Source organism: Canis lupus, chromosome 29 (genome assembly GCF_048164855.1).
Source record: "Canis lupus baileyi chromosome 29, mCanLup2.hap1, whole genome shotgun sequence".
Classification (NCBI taxonomy): Eukaryota; Metazoa; Chordata; class Mammalia; order Carnivora; family Canidae; genus Canis; species Canis lupus.
The window spans coordinates 34909966-34932459 of record NC_132866.1 but is presented as its reverse complement, the minus strand read 5'-3'; the positions used below and the strand labels follow the sequence as shown (position 1 = coordinate 34932459).

The window sequence follows — 22494 nt, the reverse complement described above, 5'->3', positions numbered from 1 at the left end:
GCTCATACATACTTCCAGGATTGGTTTTACCTCCTACACAGGAACATGTTCAAAAAACCCAGAACAGGCTTACTGGTCTGATTCAACTCTTCCCATTCGTAGGAAATATCAGAAAGGGAGACAGAACATGGAAGACTCCTAACTCTGGGAAACGAACTAGGGGTGGTGGAAAGGGAGGAGGGCAGGGGGTGGGGGTGATTGGGTGGCGGGCACTGAGGGGGGCACTTTTTAAAAAATTTCTATTTATTTATGATAGTCACACAGAGAGAGAAAGAGAGGCAGAGACACAAGCAGAGGGAGAAGCAGGCTCCATGCACCGGGAGCCCGACGTGGGATTCGATCCCGGGTCTCCAGGATCGCGCCCTGGGCCAAAGGCAGGCGCTAAACCACTGCACCACCCAGGGATCCCTGAGGGGGGCACTTGACAGGATGAGCACTGGGTGTTATTCTGTATGTTGGCAAATTGAACACCAATAAAAAATAAATTTATTATTACAAAAAATAAGTCAAAAAAGAAAAAAACAAAACAAAAAAAAACTCTTCCCATTCATCAAAGCCTATTCACCAGTGGGGCAGAAAGAGAGTTCTTTAACAAAGCATTATCCATAACACCTCTAGCAAACTAAACATGAAACTTTTTTGGGTTTTGTTTTGTTTCGTTGGTTTGTTTTGTTTTGGTACTTAAATGTAGAAAGATGACTTTTTTCTGTTTTTTTTTTAGTTAATTACTTAATTAATTAGTTAATTTTAAAGCCTTTATTTATTCATTCATGAGAGAGAGAGAGAGAGAGAGAGAGGCAGAGACACAGGCAGAAGCAGAAGCAGGCTCCATGCAGGGAGCCTGATGTGGGACTCGATCCCGGGGCTCCAGGATCACACCCTGGGCCGAAGGCAGGTGTTAAACCACTGAGTCACCCAGAGATCCCTGTTTCCTCCTTTTATATGGCAAGCAAAACTTCCTGGCCTAGGAGTAGACTCTATCTCTTTTTCCAGTGAGAGGATTCAGAAAAAATAATACAACCATCAATCAGAAAAAGGAAGAGCAATAAAGGAAAATAATAAAGCTGTGGCTTCAATGGTGCATTCCTTTACGAGGTGCCCTGGCTCACCACAGTGATAACAGTTGACTTCATTTGTTCTGCTGCAGTTGATGGCTATGTGACCAGTTTCACCACACCTTTAGCACTTCACTTTGGAGCAGTCTTTTTGTTTGTTTGTTTGTTTGTTTTTTAATTTTTTTTATTTATTTATGATAGTCACACACAGAGAGAGAGAGGCAGAGACACAGGCAGAGGGAGAAGCAGGCTCCATGCACCGGGAGCCCGATGTGGGATTTGATCCCGGGTCTCCAGGATCCCACCCTGGGCCAAAGGCAGGCGTCAAACCGCTGCGCCACCCAGGGATCCCTGGAGCAGTCTTTTTGAATGTGTCCAAAATGTCCACAAGAATAGCACTTCTGGGCAGCTCCCGTGGTGCAGCGGTTTAGCGCCGCCTGCAGCCTGGGGTGTGATCCTGGAGACAGACCCTGGATCGAGTCCCATGCCGGGCTCCCTGCATGGAGCCTGCTTCTCCCTCTGCCTGTGTCTCTGCCTCTCTCTCTCTTTATCTCTCATGAATAAATAAATACATAAATAAATAATCTTAAAAAAATAAAATATTAAAAAAAAAGAATAGCACTTCTGCTTATCCGCATGGTCACAGTCATGAGACAAATGGCCTAGTTTGCCACAGTGGTAGCAGCATTGCTCTTTCTCTTTCAGGCTCCTGGCAGTCCTTGATCATGAGGCCACCTCTAGTGCAATTACAGGAGGCATCCTTTTGAAGATCACAATTCTTGGAAGATAACCAGACTTACCACAGTGATAACAGGTGTCTGGAAGAGATAAGGAAACAAACTGGAAATCTCTATTGGAGGTAAAACCACCTCTGCCATGACTTCTCGTTCCATGACCACAGCCTCCACCAGTAGAGCATTCCGGGGCCCAATAGCTAGATGGTCCACACTTGAAACATTTGTTGCTGCTCATGACTGCAGTTAGATCTTAGGTGTCTGAGCAGGCCGGCAGTGGTGGAGGTGCAGACACAGGCCCAGGGAAGGCCTGCCATTGATTTTTGAAACCACCTTTCTGTTGGTAAAAAATAATGGCTACTATTTATTTAGCACTTACTATTTTTAAGTGTATCATGTATTGTTCATTTAATCCTTACTATAACTTTAGAGAGCACAGGAGCACAGGTGCATGATCCTATTATTTAAAATTCCAAAACTGAGAAGAGTCTAAAAACCATATTTAAAAATTTGCATTTGGCAGCAAAGTCAGACCTGAATTAGCTTGCAGTTATTCATAGTCTTTGATTTATTCCTCTTAGTATGGCTATTCATACATTTGTAAATGTATTTGATCATAGGGTACTGTCCTAGAAGCTGCTGGGGTGTAACAAGGTATATGCACTGGATTACTAAATCCAATCAAAATCTAAAACCTATATCTGAATCTAAAAAAAGCTTTAAATTCAGAAAACCATCTGGCAGGTGGTTTCAAATAACACATTATGGACCAGTATGATGATCATCACCATTTCACAGATGAGGACATTGAGACATAAAAGTTAAGTCACTCGCTAAAGGTCACATAGTTGACAAAAAGAAAAATTGATGTAGTTAATAGTATTTTTGCATACTTATTGTGCCAGTCACTTGGTTAAATGCATTTTATTAATTATCTCACTTAATACTATCACCCTATGAGGTCCTATTATAATCCCCATACCATATCACAGGTGAAGGAACTGAAACTTACAAATGTTATACAACTTCGCTGGACACAGAACTGTTAACTGTGGTGAGGAAGGATTTAAAAACAAGACAGTCTCACATCAATATATTTGATTATTACATTGTCCCTTACAAAACTATTATACCAGCCATTTCCTCTCTTCTAAATGTCATTTAGAACTATGTATCTACTTACCTCTTGGATATTAAAGAGTAAGATTTTGTATATATGTTTATATCAGATCATTTTATTCAAATGTTAATACTCTTCTATGACTTTCTACTGTATAAAATCCAAATTTTTTACAATGGCCCCTTTTCCCAGTTTACCTCCCCACACAGCAGACTTCTCTTAGGCATTTATACTAGGTGTATCTTCTACCTTGAAATCTCCCCAGATCTTCCCACAGCTGGCTCCCTCCGGTCATTCAGGCCTCAGGTTAAGTGCCTCCTTGATTTCTCCCTAACTACCAAATAAAGAGTCTTTAATCATCTTATTATCCAATCATTCTGTTTTACATGGAATATAAACATGATATTTTGTTTATCTGTTTACTCTTTTTCCTTCCATTAGGATGGAAGTTCAACCAAAGTGGGCATCCTGTCTGTTTTGGGTTCTTTTGAAGCACCAATCTCTAGTAGAGTTCAGCAAGCGGTAGGTACTTAATTTTGGCTGAATAAATGAATGTAGTACATAATTAGTTAAGTAGCACCTATGTTTAGCTTCAGTGGTGGGAAAGATATTGAGAAGGGGTGTGTGTGTGAGAAGACTATGAAATGTGAAAATACTTGATCATCAGCTTAATCAGATTTTGTCTAACAGTACAAACAGTGCCTAGCAAAGTCTGACACAGAGTAGGTGCCAAATAAATATTTGTTGAATGAATGAACAACAGTAAATATTACTAGCTTGGATTGTGAGCAAATTACCTAAACTTTCTGAGTTTAGTTTCCTCACCTCTAAATTGAAGATTAATGGGGTGCCTGGCTAGTTTAATCGGTAGGGCATGTGACTCTTAATCTCAGGGTTGTGAGTTTGAGGCCCATGTTGGGTATAGAGATTATTTAAAAACTAAAATCTTAAGAACATAAATTGAAGATTAAAACTTACTTTACAGGGCTGGCCTAGGAATTTTATGAGGTAATGCATGCCAAAACGCCTACCACATAGCAGGCACTTGTTAGTTTCTTTTCACTTCCATTTATGTACTACTTCATGGTTTACAAAGCTCTTGTTAACTCTCCGAGATGCATGGTCTCATTTTATTTCCATAACCTTCTAGAGTACTTCTCACCAGCTTCGTTTTATAGATGAAAACCAGACTCAAGAGACATAGATTCTTCAGGTAATGAAAAGCCAGAGGATAAGTTTTATAAGCAGAGTGACATGACAAAAAGCAGTGTTTTTTGTATATTTATCTGTTAATGACCTCTAAGATGGGCTTGAATGAAGCTGAATACTTTGACAGTTATAAAAATCAAAATGTTTAAAAGCCTAATGAATTAAGCGACTCAATAGCCAGATAAGCCACAAAAAGGGGGGGAAGGGTTGGGAATTTTCATATCTGGTTGAGAAATTATGGTACCTACAACATAAACAACCAAGAAATTAAACTTGATTTCGAAAATGGTGAGCAGATCTTCCCTACGATAGCTATGCATAATTTCTGGCGAATATGGCAAACACTGGAGCCGTGTTCTAAGTGCCATTGGAGATCTTTCTCAATTTCTGGCATCGCCACCCGGAGTTGAGCATCCTAAGGTCTTCTGGATCCTGTTTTCCCTAGCAGTCTGGTGGGACGAGGATCAGGGCAGTGAGGAATTGGAAACCTAGGTTTTGAACTTCCAGAACCTTGGCTAAGTCGCCTTTTTTCCTCCTCTAGGAAATAGGAGTCCCTTATTTATCCTTCCTGCCTCGATAACGACAGATAGCCACACTTTTTTTCAAGCGAACGCCGCCAAGCAGAAATCACTCGCTCTTCTTCCTCTCAGTCGCGCGCAGCGGAGGCCCTGGCGGTGAGCTGACGTCACTTCCGGCGCGCTGACGCTCAGTTCAGCGTGCCGACGCCTGCGTCAGCAAAGAGCGGGGCTGGGGGCCCCCGGTTTGAAGTCGTGCGGGTCGGACGACTGCCGCCTCCGCCGCCGCCTCAGACCCCTGCTCCCCGGCCGCAGCGGGGGCGAATTCGGGCAGGCGGTGGGGCAGATGCTCAAGGGCCCGCGGCGGGACGCCCCGCGCCGCACCGGCCGCTCCCCTCTGACCGCGGCCTGGGCCTGCGCCGCTCTGCTGTCTGGAAACTAGCGCCTCAGCGGCGCGGCGCGGCGCGGCGCGGCGCGTAGCTCGCGGGGAACCCCGAACCGCCGGCGCCCGGCCATGGCGGTCTCCAGGTGGGTCTCGCTCCTGACGAGCGGACGGGAAGGTGGTCCAGGCGAGGCACGTTCTCCTCTCGGCGCCCCCACTCCTAGAAAGGAGCGGTTCCTATTGTCACTGGGCTCGGGCGCCTTCTTTCACAGACTTCGGAGTTCGCCCCCTCAGTCTCTGAGGGTTTGGGCTCCAGTTACTCTTGGTAAATCGGCTCAAAAACGTCTTTTTCTCGTGCCCTGTGCCACGCTAGAGCTAGTTTTTCGCTTTCCTCACCATGCTTCTCTTGTCTGGTTTCTCTTCCCTCTTTCAGTTCTGGATGGAGCCTGTTACCCTCTCGGTGTTCTAAGGCTGATCCCTAACCTCCATTTCATGGGAAAACTTGGTAGTAACTGTCGAGATCTGGGAGATTTGAATTACTATTATCTAAGTGAGCTTCTCATTATGTTAGAAACTATTTATGGCTTTAAGGATACGGACTTTCCTGAGGACTTTTTTCATACAGTGTAATTTTTTTGTTTAGCAGTAAACATTCAGTCGTCAGCATTGTTTTTGGCAAGTTATTATATTATTACTAACCTTCTTAGCTAAGGCGTGAAAGATGTCACAGATCTTAAGTTATTTTAAAATGTTGCCTATCAACAGGAACGTCTAGGAAAACTGTAGAAAAGCCAACAAGACGTCGTGATTGGGAGGAAAATCCTTACCTCCAATATAATAAGAATGGTGGGAAACCTTTTTGTTAGAGGTTTTATTTTTGGAAATATAAGTACGAGATAGTCTCTCTGATTGCAGTCAGGAATCACCAAGTTCACTAGAGTTGATGAGGTAAGTTTTGATGAGAACTGGTCTTTCTATCACATAGACTAAAGGAGGCAAACAAATAGTTCAGAAAACAAATAGTTTTCATTCATTTTTCACAATTGAGTACACTTCTTGACATTGTCGGTGGACATCATGGGTGCTCAAGCTCTGTTTTCCAAGCCAAAAGGGTAACCCATCTCCTCACCGACTCCCTAGATAACTGATGAAATAGTGTGTGGAAGTCCATGGGAGTTGGTTTAAGGGGGTTGCTAGTATCTGTAGTAGGGAGCGTCTAGTTTTTATTTCATATGTTAATTGAATCCAGTCATTGTGAGGAAATTCTTGTTTTGTGATATATAAAATTGCCTTGAGAGAGTAAAGTGGTCTTTTAGCTTTTTGCAAATACTGAAAGGTGTATCTTCTAATTTGTGACCTCCCATATAAATATATGTTATAAATACACCGATACAGCAACTTAGTAAGAGATTTATTAGGGGATACATTGTTTAAGAGATTAAGTAGCTCCTGGGGCACCTGCCTGGCTCAGTTAGTGAAGCATGCTCTTGATCTAGGGGTCGTAAGTTCAAGCCCCACGTTGGGTAGAGAGTTTACTTATTAAAAAAAATAAAATAAAAAGAATGAATAGCTCTTGAAATTCCTTTTAGAGCAGACTGTTTTCACAGTATTGGATTTAGTTTTATAGAGACAAACCGAAGTATTTAAAAAGAAACTAATCTGCTTGGCCTTTGCTAATCTATTTACAGAAGTTGAGGGCATGCAAGTTTCTGAATGAATGAGTTGGGTTTTGAAGGCTATTGCCTTTTATTCTTCACATTGGATTTCAAAGAGTAGTGCTCTTTTTTTATGAGGATTCTAATTTTGCCAAAATCCTGTTAAATTCTTAAAAAGAAAAAAAAAAAAGCCTATCATGGTTATTTATGTAAACGCTACTACTCCTGTGTATATTTTGGTAATATGATGGTTCAAGAAAGACACTTTGAGACACCTTCTGCATTTTGGGGATACTGTCAGTTCTGGCCTTTATTATTAGCAGATTCACTTTGATTAGCAAACTTTAATTTCAAGCTCATCTTCTCCATACACTAAGCATGTTTCCTTTTCCTAACTGAATTTCCTTCCTTGTTGGTGTATGCTTGTAGAATACAGACTCATTTTAATATTTTATGTGGAATAGGTGGAAGATAGCTCCTTCTATATAAAAATATTTGCCACACACTTGACGGGATGAGCACTGGGTGTTATTTCTATATGTTGGCAAGTTGAACACCAATAAAAAATAAATCTATAAAAAATATTTTCCACAATCAAATCTAAAATATTTTTTTGCACTGTAGTATTTTTAGGACCTTGTAAGATTTCCAACAGAAGAGAAATGGGTAGTTAGTATCATCATTCCCTCAATTGCCAGGTTCGGGAATCTGAGAATAATAAATTATTTTTCTCTCTCCTTCCTCCCATCCAGCTAGTCACTAAATCCAATCCTTTAAGTCTATATTTCCTTCTTCTTTTTTTTTTTTTTTTTAAAGATTTATTTGTTCATGAGAAACAGAGAGAGAGAGAGAGAGAGGGAGAGAGAGAGGCAGAGGGAGAAGCAGGCTTCATGCAGGGAGCCCAACGTGTGGGACTCAATTCCCAGTCTCCAGGATCAGGCCCTGGACTGAAGGCAGCACTAAACCACTGAGCCACCCGGGCTGCCCAAGTCTATATTTCTAATCTTTCTCTGGTCAGTCCTCTTTCCATACCAGTTACCACAGTCCTGCTCCATATACTACCACCATCATCTCTAATCCAAGGCACCTACAGCAGCAGCCACTTGTTCTTCTTGCCTCCCAACGCATCTCTAATTTATTCTTCATTTCAGACATATTTTGTGAATATACAAATTAATTAATTTGTATGTTGTATTAATGTCCTTTTTCTGCTTAAAACGTTTAGATGTTTTATTTTGACTTAGCATAAAATCCAAATTCCTCAGACTTCTTACTAGATTCTTTGTGATCTAGTTCTGACTTCACCTTTTTAGCTTTACCTTGTGTCAGGTTCTCTGCATCCCTCTCTCCCTTTCATTTTTTTTTTTTTTTATTTTTTTTTTTATGATAGTCAGAGAGAGAGAGAGAGAGAGGCAGAGACACAGGCAGAGGGAGAAGCAGGCTCCATGCACCGGGAGCCCGACGTGGGATTCGATCCAGGGTCTCCCGGATCGTGCCCTGGGCCAAAGGCAGGCGCCAAACCGCTGCGCCACCCAGGGATCCCTCTCCCTTTCATTTTGAATCTGTGTTCTCACCTCCCATTTTTTATCTCTGTAACACTTATTTTCTGCCCTCCCACCGCCTCCCCAAGTCTGGCTAACAGTTTTGGAGTCTAAGTTTATGTGTCCCTTTGGGAAGTTTTCTCTGGTTATACTTCATCTGAGTTATTTGTACTAATATATATTTCTGTCAGTCATAATATATTTTGTAATCATGTAATTGTTCTCCTCCCTACTTGGATTTACGTACACTCTGGAGAAAAGGGAATAAGTCTGACTTTTTTCTTTCCAGGAGAGTGGTTGGCTCCTAGAGTAGGTGCTCTGTACATTAAAAAAAAAAAAAAAAAAAAAAAAAAAAAGAACAAGTGATTTTGTTTCTTAATAGCTGTCATGATTTTGCCATAGTTAATGTATGTAGTAGAATATTCCAGTGTTTTTCAGTGAATCCTTACAGTTTTTCCACAGGAAGGCCAGTTTTCATTATAGCTTTGAATATTAACCGGGATTATAATTTTGTTTATTTATTTACAAAAGATTTTATTTATTTACCCATGAGAGACACAGAGAGAGAGAGAGGCCGAGATACAGGCAGAGGGAGAAGCAGGCTCCCCACAAGGAGTCTGATGTGGAACTCGATACAGGATCCCGGGATCACACCCTGAGCCAAAGCCAGACGCTCAACCACTGAGCCACGCAGGTGTCCCTGTAATTTTATTTTATTTTATTTTATTTTATTTTATTTTATTTTATTTTATTTTATTTTATTTTATTTTATTTTATTTATTTTATTATTTTATTTTATTTATTTTATTTAAGATTTTATTTATTTATTCATGATAGTCACACAGAGAGACAGAGAGGCAGAGACACAGGCAGAGGGAGAAGCAGGCTCCATGCAGGGAGCCCGACGTGGGATTTGATAATCATAATATTATCAGAACTGTTTTTAAAAGTTTATAGCAGAATGAATTCTGTGATAGTGTGACCTTTTATAATGCAAATTGGATATAATACAACTTTGCACTCTGTGATCACATTTTTTAGACCCTGCTTATAGTTTTATAAAGGTCTAGTTTTACTGTACTTTAAATTGTAAGGATGTGGCAGAATTATCAAATACATGGTCAACTCTTGATTTGTGGGAGAGTTAAATCTTGCAAACAAACAAACTTTGCAAATACAGCATTTGAAGTGCTCCATAACCTGCAGTGAAGTATTACTGGAAAATGTTTGTCTCCTTTGGACACTTGGTAAGAGAGGAGTATACAAATGTAGGAGTAGAGAACAATGTTGCCCTTAAGATGTGAATGCTGGAAGGTCAGCTAAGCTCATTCACTAGCTACTTGTTCCCACAAAACCAACCTTGGCAAAAAGACAAATTAGTATATATCACAGCTTTCAGTGTTGCTTGCAGACCATTGAAATAATAATTGTAGGGGATCCTTGGGTGGCTCAGTGATTTAGCGCCTGCCTTTGGCCCAGGGCGTGATCCTGGAGTCCTGGGATTGAGTCCCACACGAGGCTCCCTGCACGAAGCCTGCTTCTCCCTCTGCCTGTATCTCTGCCTCTGTCTCTCTCTCTCCTCTCTCCGTGTCTCTCATGAATAAGTAAATAAAATCTTAAAAAAAATGTTAAATCTTTGAATACTGCTGTTTTGCTTTGGGAGCCTTTCTCCAGTATCATTTATCACTTGGTTGGGGGATGGGCCATCAATAGTAAATTAGGCAACCTCAGAGGAATTGTTAAGATTATGTTTATTACAGAAGATGGTGAATCTATGCCATTGTTGAGTATCATGGGTTACCACAGGTTTGTGTGTGTGTGTATTTTAAGGTTTTCATACCTTTGCCAGTTTATGCCATAATTGAGCTGACTATTGTACATTGACTAGCTAATAGGAACATAGTTTCCCTCGATCATATAAATTTAAAAATACAATTTAAAGAATTTTTCATCAGTGATCTTAGCTATGCAGGTCATGTCTAAAATGTCTAGACAGTAATTATAATTTGACTGCATTATTAGAAACTGTTTCTCAGGGGGCACCTGGGTAGCTCAGTGGTTGAGCATCTTTTTTTGGCTCAGGTCATGATCCCACAGGAAGCCTACTTCTCCCTCTGCTTATGTCTGCCCCTCTCTTGGTGTCTCTCATGAATAAATAAAATCTTTTTTTTTTTTTTTTTTTTTTTTTAGCTTATGATAGTCACAGAGAGAGAGAGAGAGTGAGAGAGAGGGGCAGAGACACAGGCAGAGGGAGAAGCAGGCTCCATGCACCGGGAGCCCGATGTGGGATTCGATCCCAGGTCTCCAGGATCGCGCCCTGGGCCAAAGGCAGGCGCCAACCGCTGCTCCACCCAGGGATCCCTAAATAAAATCTTAAAAAAAAAAAAAAAAAAAAAAGAAAGAAACTGTTTCCCAGGTCTGTGACATTTTTGCATTTGAAAATCATGCAGTGTTCAGAAAGGTTTCTGGGGAAAAAGGGAACACACTCTTATGGAAGAAACAAATTGCTACATTTGATCAGACCTTTGCAGTTTTGTTAATTCTTTCTGTACTCCTGATACTTCAGAGAAACATTGTTTCAGCAGTCCTGTTCTGCCAAATACAAGGAAGTTTCTTTTCTTTTTTTTTTTTAAAGGTCAGATCTTTCTTTTTTTAAAAATTTTATTCATGAGAGACAGAGAGAGAGGGGCAGAGACATAGGTGCCATGCAGGGAGCCCAATTTGGGACTTGATCCCAGGACTCCAGGATCACACCCCAAGCTGAAGGCAGACGCTTAATGGCTGAGCCACCCAGGTGTCACTACAAGGAAGTTTCTTGACATGGAGGAAATTCCAGTGGTTCCTTCCTACTGACAGGGAAAATGCTAAAATGATCTTAATGATCTGTAGGACAGCACAGGTTTCTTGTGTTTGTTATGCTTTTTCTTTCATTACTGCTAATTTCAACCCATTAGAGGATTGACAGCTATTGTAAATTATAATGTCAAATATTTCATACTTTAAAAAAGTTAGGGACAAAAAAAGCTAGGAAAGGTAGAAGAGGTAGATAGAAACTTTTACATTTCAATCTGTATGGTAAATTCCTCCCTATTTCTTTGGTTTATTCCTCAGAGTACTTATATACATCGATTCATTTTTAAGTTGTGATAAAATTCAACATTTTTAACCATTTTAAAGTACACAATTTTGTGTGAACTTTTAAAATAACATATTTCTTTTAAAGATTTTATTAATTTATATGACAGAGCTCACGCACAAGCAGGGTGAGTGGCAGGCAGAGGGAGAAGCAGTCTCCTCGTGGAGCAGGGAGCCTGATGTGGGTCTCGATTCCAGGACTCTGGGATCATGAATTGAGCCAAAGGCAGACACTTAACCAACTGAGTCACCCAAGCACCCCGAAAATAACATATTTCTTCTGAAGAAGAAGTCCTGTAAAAGGCTGTAGCTTGATGGATCAAGAGTAGAGATTAGAAAAAAATGTCCTAAAGGAAATAACTGATTGTACTTTTTCAGCATTCATTTATTGAGTATTTATAGAATGCTTTCTATGTTCTAGGTACTAGAGATAACAGCTGAGAACAAAGTAGAGTCCCCATTTTAAGGAATTTGTGTTCTAGTGTGGTAGTGAAGGAATGCAGCTGATTCTAGCATGCACCTGGCCTTGCACCTGGCATTGGTGTAGTTTCATTTTCATATTGATTCTCTCAGTGTACAGTGTGGTATCTTAAAGTAATTTTTCTTGTTTAAAGAATATAGCTTTCTTGCTTAATGATAATATGAGACTTAATACAGTGTTTATATCAGATATTTACTTTCTTACTCCCTAAGTCACAGAAAAGTAAAAGATTCAAATAGTTTATTTACTGCACTTTTGTTAAATGTAAAAAAAAAAGCATAACAAAATAGACAAACTTAACTGATCATTGTCTTAGTTAAGTTTATAAAACTTTCCTTGCGAAGTGTTCTGCTAGTTGACCATATAGTATTTTTCAAAGAGATTAAATTTAAATTTATTCGGAGGTTATTGAGTTTGGAAGTAGATTTGAAGAAGTTATATTTATATCCTTTTTTTTTTTCTTTTTTTAAGTAATCTCTATCCCCAACGTGGGGTTTGAACTCATGATGCCAAAATCAAGAGTTGCATACTCTACTGACTGAGCCAGCCAGGCACCCCTATATATTTTTTTTCTTTTATCCTCAACGGGCTTTTTTACATTTAGTGGAAATGTAACATATACTTGTTTATTAATGGTGAAGTAGCAACCTAGGACATAGTTCAAAATATCTATGATTTTTTTCTGTACCTTTAAAAAAAAAAGATTTATTTATTTATTCAGAGAGAGAGAGAGAGAGAGGCAGAGACATAAGCAGAGGGAGAAGCAGGCTCCATGCAGGAAGCCGGACGTGGGACTCGATCCTGGGTCTCCAGGATCCCATCCCGGGCTGCAGGTGGCGCTAAACCGCTGTGCCACCGGAGCTGCCCTCCGTACCTTTTTATATCTTTACTTCATGAATTATCATAACGCAAACACCTGGAAGGGAAGAAGGGTTAGATAGAAGCTTCCTGCATAACCTCTACAAACTTCCATGTACTCTTTCCTTTTTCTGGGCAGTCTTTAGAGCAGTGTCCTGAAGTCACAAGTTGATACACAAAACCTGAATCAGGAACGCCTGGGTGGCTCAGCGATTGAGCACCTGCCTTTGGCTTGGGGTGTGATCCTGGAGACCCGGGATCGAATCCCACATCGGGCTCCCGGTGCATGGAGCCTGCTTCTCCCTCTGCCTGTGTCTCTGCCTCTCTCTCTCTCTCTGTGACTATCATGAATAAATAAATAAAATCTTTAAAAAAAAAAAAACTTGGCCTTAAGAAACTACTTTTTTTTTTTTTATTTTAAGATTTTATTTATTTATTCATGAGACAGAGAGAGAGAGGCAGGGACATAGGCAGAGCAAGAAGCAGGCTCCATGCAGGGAGCCTGATGTGGGACTGGATCCCAGGTCTCCAGATCATGTCCTGGGCTGAAGGTGGCGCTAAACCGCTGAGCCACCCAGGCTGCCCCTACTTTTTATTTTTAACTTATTTATTTATTCATGAGAGACACAGAGAAAAGGCAGAGACCTAGGCAGAGGGAGAAGTAGGCTCCCCGCAGGAAACCCAATGTGTGACTCAATCCAGGATCCTGGGATCACGCCCTGAGTAGAAGGCAGCTGCTCAACCACTGAGCCACCCAGGCGTCCTGGCATTTTTCCTTATAATTTTAATTATAGTAAATACAACTAAACAATTATTTGAATACTGAACAAAGACACTGTAGAGACACTATGCAGACTATTGTGGGGAACAAAAAGAATCACTGAAGGAGGTGAAGCCTCAGGAGTATAAGATACCATGTGACAAATTAGTGTAAGATGCCACAACAGAATTACAAATACCAAGAAGGTTATTCAAGATGAGAATTCATGTAGATTTCAGAAGTGGAATTCATCTCTATGATACAGCAGTCTAAGGTGGTTTCGAGAGCGTAAGGGACTTTAAATCTTAGTGAATGGGAGCTAGCTGAAGAATTAAACCAAGAAGAGACATTCCAGGTGGAGAAAATGGTATAGAAGAAATTGTAGAGGGGATCCCTGGGTGGCTCAGCGGTTTAGTGCCTGCCTTCGGCCCAGGGCATAATTCTGGAGTCCTGGGATCGAGTCCCATGTCAGGCTCCCTGCATGGAACTGGCTTCTCCCTCTGCCTGTGTCTCTGCCTCTCTATGTGTCTCTCTCATGAATAAATAAAATCTTAAAAAAAAAAAAAAAAGAAGAAATTGTGGAAACCAAAAAGATTCATGTTTGGGAGGTCCTTTTTTGATTTTTGTTTTGATAGGTAAGGATGAGCCATTCACAGTTTTAGAGTAAGATAGTAATTTGACCAAAATATGCTTGAGGAAGTAAATCTGGCAATAAGATAATGTTACCTTGGGGTTATGCTCACCAGACAGTTGAAAGTGTGGCTCCCAGATGGACTAGATTTGGGGATGATTTGTACTGTGTTACAGTTTAAACGAATAACAATATAGTTTCCTAAGGGAGGAAACTGATGAGAAGCCAAGGATTGAATATGGGAGAATGTTCATATGAAGAGGGAAACCAGAGGAAGAATTGAGAATTCAGAGTAACATAATGTGAAAATTTAAGAAGAAAAGTCTCTTAAAAATGGGTACTTGCTGGGATCCCTGGGTGGCGCAGCGGTTTGGAGCCTGCCTTTGGCCCAGGGCACGATCCTGGAGACCCAGGATCGAATCCCACATCGGGCTCCCGGTGCATGGAGCCTGCTTCTCCCTCTGCCTGTGTCTCTGCCCCTCTCTCTCTCTCTCTCTGTGTGACTATCATAAATAAATTTAAAAAAAAATTAAAAAAAAAAAGGGTACTTGCTGATACCAGATGTTATAGAAAAGTCAGACTTAAGCAAAAAAAAAAAAAAAATCAGATTTGGAGTTTACAAGTTCATTGGTGACCATCAGGTGTGCTACTCAATAGAAAAGGAGAGTAGAAATTTGAGAGGGATTAGATTGTGTATAGTGAGGAAATAAAAGAATGATTTTAAACACTTGTTCATGATGCTTGGCAGGAAAAAAAAAGTATGCAAGATGACAAAATCAAGCAGTTTATTTTTCTCTGTAGAGACAGACCTCTGTATATTTGAAGGTAGGAGGGCATGGGTTAATAAGATAGTGATTTAAGGTAGTAGAGAAAAGATAATTGAATGAAAATAAAAGGGGATGGATGATATATCAAGGAAACAGTGGGACAATATCTAAGCCTTGAAGATGAGTGAAGACAGTCTTTCCATTTGAAATAGAGAGGATGAGTGTAAAGAGCAATCTTTAGAGATAGTGAAGAGAGAACTTGAGATAATTTGGGTTCCAAAGCCTAGAGATCTATTCAGTAAAGTAATCCACTCCTTTTTAAGGAGTAGGGAAACTGGAAATGATTGGGGAAAACTTTGGAAACTATTTTCTTTTAACTTTTTACACACAGATTTATAAACAGGTCAGTATTATTACTTTCTTTTTTTTAATTTTTATTTATTTATGATAGGCACAGAGAAAGAGAGAGAGAGAGAGAGAGGCACAGAGACACAGGCAGAGGGAGAAGCAGGCTCCATGCACTGGGAGCCCGATGTGGGATTCGATCCCGGGTCTCCAGGATCGCGCCCTGGGCCAAAGGCAGGCGCCAAACCGCTGCGCCACCCAGGGATCCCGTATTGTTACTTTCTTACAGTGTTCATTTTGCAGCCAGCTTTTCTTTTGATCAGAAAAAGCAGAATCTCTGTTATGAAAAAAGAATTAAGAAGCTGTTGAAATCTTTCCAGAAGTGCAATCTAAGGAACTTGCCATCAAATAAGTCAAAGATAAGGCAAATATTATGTTATATAAGAAAAATTAAAAAGGAAAAAATCCACAATGATGTGAAACTGTAAAATATGCCTAAATTGTCTGTTTTATCCTCCAAAATAAGAGGTTAAGTGAAGTAGACTTCCTTAAGTCCTCCAACATGTGACAGAAGTAGGACTTTTAAAAGGTCTCCTTACTTCCAGTCTAGTTTATTATTTCACTACAGTTTTCTATAGGAAAGTCCTAAATCTATGCGATACATATAAGAGAGCCCAATATTATGGAATTTTTGTTTGTTTTGTTTTTAAGAGCCAAGGTAGGGGGATCCCTGGGTGGCTCAGCGGTTTAGCACCTGCCTTTGGCCCAGGGCGTGATCCTGGAGTCCCGGGCTCCCTTCATGGGGCCTGCTCCTCCCTCTGCCTGTTCCTCCCCCCGCCTTTTTTTCTCTTTAATGGGTCTCAAAATTCTGTGACAGATTTTTGGTCAAGTTGTTTCCATTAAAAAGTACTGATTTTAAAAACTAATAACTTAAAACTGCCACACACGTACAAAAACCACCAAATGGTCCACAAAACATTCTCCTTTCCTTCTGACGTTTTTACGATGCATTGTTATCATTAACCAATCTTTTACTATTAGACTTAAATGGCCAATTGACACAAACAGTTCTGAGACCATTCTTCCACCACTGATTAAGACTGGGTGGCAGGTATTGGGGATAGTATTCATTTAGCCTTCTGGGCAGACATGGTGACTTTGCCAACTCCAGCTGCTTTCCTGTCCAGTGCTTTGATGACACCCACAGCAACCATCTGTCTCACGTCACGAACAGCAAAACGACCCAGAGGAGGATAGTCAGAGAAGCTCTCAACACATAGGTTTGCCAGGAACCATATCAACAATGGCAGCATCCCCAGATTTCAAGAACTTGAGACCATCTTCCAGCTTTTTTCCAGAACAAAGATCTATCTTCTCCTGCAGCTCAGCAAACTTACAAGCAATGTGAGCTGTGTGACAGTCTGGCACAGGTGCATACCCAGCACTGATTTGGCCTGGATGGATCAGGATGATCACTTGAGCCGTGAAGCCAGCTGCTTCCATTGGTGGGTCATTTTTGCTGTCACCAGCCACATTGCCACGACGAACATCTTTGACAGATACGTTCTCGACATTGAAGCCCACATTGTCCCCAGGAAGAGCCTCACTCAGAGCTCATGGTGCATTTCAACAGACTTTAGTTGTAACATTGACCGGAGCCAAGGTGACCACTATGCTTGGCTGAAGAACACCAGGTCTCCACTCGGCCCACTGGGACAGTACCAATACCACCAATTTTGTAGGCATCCTGGAGAGGCAAACGCAAGGGCTTATCAGTTGGACAAGTTGGTGGTAGAATGCAGTCTAGAGCTTCAAGCAGTGTGGTTCCACTGGCATTCCCATCTTTACGGGTGACTTTCCATCCCTTGAACCAAGGCATGTTAGCACTTGGCTCCAGCATGTTGTCACCATTCCAACCAGAAATTGGCACAAATGCTACTGTGTCAGGGTTGTAGACAATTTTCTTAATGTAGGTGCTGACTTCCTTAACAATTTCTTCGTTTCTCTTCTGGCTGTAGGGTGGTTCAGTGGAATCCATCTTGTTAACGCTAACAATTAGTTGCTTTACACCAGTGTATAAGCCAGAAGGACATGCTCATGGGTCTCCCATTCTTGGAGATAGCTGCTTCAAATTCACCAACACCAACAGCAACAATCAGGACAGCACAGTCAGCCTGAGATGTGCCTGTAATCATGTTTTTGATAAAGTCTCTGTGTCCTGGGGCATCAATGATGGTCACATAATACTTGCCGGTCTCAAATTTCCACAGGGAGATATCAGTGGTGATACCACGTTCACGTTCAGCCTTCAATTTATCCAAGACCCAGGCATACCTGAAGGAGCCTTTTCCCGTCTCAGCAGATTCCTCCTCAAATTTTTCAATAGTTCTTTGGTTGATCCCACCACATTTGTAGATCAGATAGCCAGTAGTGGTAGACTTGCCTGATTCTACGTGTCCAATGACGACGATGTTGATGTGAGTCTTTTCCTTTCCCATTTTGGTTTAGGTTTAGCGGTGGTTTTCATGACACCTGTGTTCTGGCGGCATACCCATTGCAGCAAAGCTCTGCCTGTGTCTCTGCCTCTCCTTCCCTCCCTCCCTCTCTTTTTGTCTCTCTGTGTCTCTCATGAATGAATAAAAAAAAAAAAAAAAAAAAGAGCCAGGGTGGGGGTTGGGTCGGATAGGACAGGGCAGAGGAAGAGGGAGAGAGAAAATTCCAAACAGGCTCCACACCCAGCACAGAACCCAGTGCAGAGCTGGATCTCACATCCCTGAGATCATGACCTGAGCTGAAATTAAAGATGCTGAAATCAAAGATGCTTAACCTACTGAGCCACCTAGGTACCCCAAAAGCCTGATAATTGAATACATGAGCCTATATAGAATACACGTAGCAAGTCCATTTATAGTAGCTTAAATTTGACCTAAAACTAATCTGTTCTTTATAATAAAACTTATTCAATTTTTCCTAATATTTCCTGCCATATAATATAGAAGATTATTTTTTAAAGATTTTATTTATTCATGAGAGAGACAGAGACATAGGCAGAGGGAGAAGTAGGCTCTCTGTGCAGAGCCCAACACAGGACTTGATCCCAGGACCCTGGGATCACGTGCTGGGGCCCAAGGCAGATGCTCAACCATTGAGCCACCCAAGAATCCCTAGAAGATTTTTTTTTTTTTTTTTTAAAGTAAGCTCCATGCCCACCTTGGGGCTTGAACTTATGACCCTGAAATCAAGAGTCCCCCGCACTACCAACTGAGCCAGTCAGATACCCCTAATACAGAATAATTAAAATGAATTTTTGTCTTGATAATTACAGAAAGTTGTTTATATATAGATGTTTGAAATTTCTTTTTGTGAATTTGTTTTCACTGACAAAATCATACGGTCATGGCAATATGCAGACATTTGTTGTGGAGGCTCAGAGATGATTTTCATGAACTTTAACATCACAGTTCAATTTAAAGATGAAAATAACTCAAGGGGCATTCTGAGAGTTACATATGGGTTGAGTGAGGGAAATCATTTTATGGGAAAGGAATTTGGGTCTGACTTAGTCTTAGAACTTTTAAATAACAGCAGCTGTCAAAAAATTTTTTTCTCCCTTTTGTTCCACTATCTCTGAGTCACTGTTCACCAAATCCTATAGCAAAACCTAATGAATGGGTAAAGCAAGGATTTAGATAGCCTTGAATTAATAAGGAGAAATATTGTGTCAGCAGGTGGGGGATGTGTCTGTGTGTAGTGTATATATAAAATAAATAAATTTTTAGCATGTCTTATAAAAATTAATTTCATTATAATCACTCTGTGTGCCATTCCGTATATTGGAAGCAGAAACTGTGTTGTAGTACTCTGCTTTATATCTCTGGCTTTTTTATTACCTCACATATTTTTCTTGAAATCTGTCTTTCCTACATACCCTTAACTATAAATCTGAACCTTACCTCTTAGTGTTGTGTTCTGAAGCACTTGAAAACTTTTCCTAGTACCCTTACCATTCTTGATGGAAAAAGATCTATTTTAGTTCTATTTCTTACTACTTACAATGATTTTGTGATTAGTGACTGACTAGTTTGATAAATACTACCAGAAAAAGAAAAAAACAATCCTTCCCATTTCATTTGTCTCTTAAAGGTTTTTCTTATAAAAGGTTTTCAGAGCTTTGTTGTGTAATTTTTTAGCTCTTTGTGAAAAATAATCCCAGAAGTAAAATATGAGCTTCATTGCAGTTTATTAATGCTTAATGCTCATGGTTAGCTTTGGGACCTTACTTGCTTTCTCTTCCTCATTGGATAAAATTTGAAAATGTATTCCTATTCTCTTGTATAGGATTGGGTAGTCAGTATAACTTTGTCATTCTCCATTTAAAAAAAAATTTTTTTTTGCAGATTTATTTATTTTAGAGAAAGCTAACACACGTGCTCGCCACGCACACGCACATGCAAGGTGGGGGAGGGGGCAGAGGGAGAAGGAGAAGAGTAGGAGACTCCTTGCTGAGTGCAGACCCTGACTTGAGCTAGATCTCACCACCCTGAGATCATGACTTGAGCTGAAACCAAGAGCCGGATACTCAACTGACTGAGCCACCCAGGTACCCCATCCTCCATCTTTTTAGAAGTACCCATTTATTCTTTATATGAAGTATGAAGCTGCCTTCTTTTCATTACCTGTGGCATTCACTTTGCCTTACTGAGCCTGATTAGTAGTGTGATAGGAAAGCTAGACCTATATTATGATATGTGGATAGCTGGTGGTAGTTACTTGTGACTTTGCCTTTCTAATACTTAGGATTTTCATGTATCACAGTAACACTAAAGTCATAGTAAGTGTTCCTTTTTTTTTTTTTTTTAACCTATTCCAGGTAATATGGCACTGTGGTGTTATTCCAAACTTTATTCATTGGATAAATGGCAGAATTGGAATTTGAACTGTGTTGTTGTGGCTCTAGAATTGGTGCTGTTATGCTATATGCTTTTGGAGATGTTTTTCTTGGCGATCTTATTTATTGCCATTGTTTGTTACTTGTATACAAATGATCCCATATACCTATATGCCTTTATTCTCAACTCTTGTTGAACTTCAGATCTCTAGTCCAGCTATCCTTTTTGGTCTCTCCTAACTATCCTGTCCCTGCCACTAGTAAACTTGTCATCTAATTCCATATTTCCTCCACTAGTTCTTCCCTTTTTTTTTTTTTTTTTTAAGATTTTATTTATTTATTCATCAGAGAGAGAGAGAGAGGCAGAGGGAGAAGCAGGCTCCATGCAGGGAGCCCGATGTGGGACTCGATCCCAGGTCTCCAGGATCACGCCCTGAGCCGAAGGTGGTGCTAAACTGCTGAGCCACCCAGGCTGCCCAGTTCTTCCCACTTTTTAAAATGACATCTTCATTTTCTAGGATTCAGAATCTGAGAGTCCTTTCACTTCCTTGATATTTCATTATTACACCATGTGTGTTTATCCCCTGCAGCATCTCTTCCAGCTTCTTTCTAGGCTTCTCGCCATGATTGTAGTTTAGGTCTGTACTTTCAGCCTAAAATTCTTTAAAACTTTTCTTCCATTATACTTCATGCTTCACACTGCTGCCAGATTAATCTTCCTAAAATGGAGCTCCAGTTCCATTGCTTTCTTGAACCAGGCAGGACCTTTGTGATTGACCTATTAAGGTCCATCTCATATACCACTTATTTTATAAAGCCTTTTCAGTATTACACAATTGGGGATATATAGTATTTGCTTCCTCTGTTCCCACTCTTCAGAGCACTTTTCTTTTCTGACACGTTATTGTACCCTATATTCTAATCATTTTTGTACTTGCCTTCCTACTCACCCTACCCTCAATTGCAAGTTCCTTGGGAGTAGAGATTCTCCTGTAGCCCTAGGATAGGTCTTCGTTCATTAATGCTCAATACATTTATTTATTCATTTATTTTTAAATTTTTATTTATTCATGAGAGAGAGGCAGAGACACAGGCAGAGGGAGAAGCAGGCTCCATGCAGGGAGCCCGATGTGGGACTCAATCCCGGGTCTCCAGGATCATGCCCTGGGCTGAAGGAGGTGCTAAACTGCTGAGCCACCTGGGCTGCCCTGCTCAATACATTTATTGACTTAAACTTACATCTATGAAGAAATACATTTCAGAGTAATCATTATATTTTTGTTATTTTAGGCTTGACCGTCTTTTTATTTTACTGGATACTGGCACTACTCCAGTTACAAGAAAAGCTGCAGCACAGCAACTTGGAGAAGTGGTGAAGCTCCATCCCCATGAACTAAATAACCTTTTATCTAAAGTAAGAACTCTTTTTTTCTTTTAGCATAATGCAATTGTAGAAATTTGTCTGTGGATAGAAATATAACAGTAGAATTGTCTTATTTTATTTTGTTGGCAATTTGTGGTCTTCAGATTCTATTAAATATCTTACTATTTCCATATATATATTATTTATATATACATATTTCCATATATATTTATATATTTATATATATTATATATATTTAAATTTTATTTATATATATATTTAAATTTGGTCTTTTTCATCACAAGATTTAAAATATTTTGGGTTTTTTTGCATCAAGTTTAATTGTCTAAGCAATTTGACAACATACAGCCTTTTGCCTGTGGCACAAATTTGAATCTGACCCAATTTGTTTATGAACTAAGTTGTTAATCTAATTTGTTGTTGTCTGACTTGTTCTTAATGGCTAGTAATTATATCATAGTTGCTAGTCTTCAAAAGGATTGAGTACTCATGGGAAATGATTGAAATATATGAGAAACTAGTTATTACATTTTTATTTATCACCTATTTGAAAGTGGAGGCTTTCTGCTTTGGTGGATCAGATTTTCATAATACTTGCCCATATTCTTTCCCTAAGCAATAGCTGTATTTTTACTGAACTCTGGACTTGAAGAAGTGTGCCTATATGATGATAAGCAACACATTCCATGTGTTTAATAATTCTCTGCCATGCAGGGGTACCTGGGTGGCTCATTTGGTTGAGCCTCCAACTCTTGCTATTGGCTTAGGTCCATGATCTCATGGGTTGTGGGATCAAGCCCCACGTGGGCTCTGCCCTCAGTGGGGAGTCTGCTTGAAGATTCTTTCCCCTCTGTCCCTCTCCCTACGTCTTCCCCCATCATATGTGTGCACTATCTCAAATAAATAAATAAATAAATAAATAAATCTTAAAAAAATTTTTTTTCTGTCATGCAAAGTGAAAACTGGAGTGCTTTGTGTGTCAGGGGCCTTGAATGGGAAGGAGGATGGAAATAGGGTTGAGGAGCGATATGAAA

The 22494-nt window shown here is 40.2% G+C and overlaps 1 protein-coding gene and 1 pseudogene across 1 annotated transcript in view; one reads left to right on the top strand and one right to left on the bottom strand.

Annotated features, from left to right (window-relative positions):
* Positions 1-4831: 4831 nt before the first annotated feature.
* The window catches only part of BTAF1 (B-TFIID TATA-box binding protein associated factor 1), a 95534-nt gene continuing 77871 nt past the window's right edge, over positions 4832-22494 (top strand). The window contains exons 1-2 of the mRNA XM_072806129.1: positions 4832-5161; positions 21367-21490. Of these exons, the coding sequence (XP_072662230.1) occupies positions 5148-5161; positions 21367-21490 (138 nt within the window). The 5' untranslated portion in view covers positions 4832-5147. The remainder of the gene's footprint in view (positions 5162-21366; positions 21491-22494) is intronic.
* LOC140621145 (elongation factor 1-alpha 1-like) lies at positions 16155-17750 on the bottom strand (annotated as a pseudogene).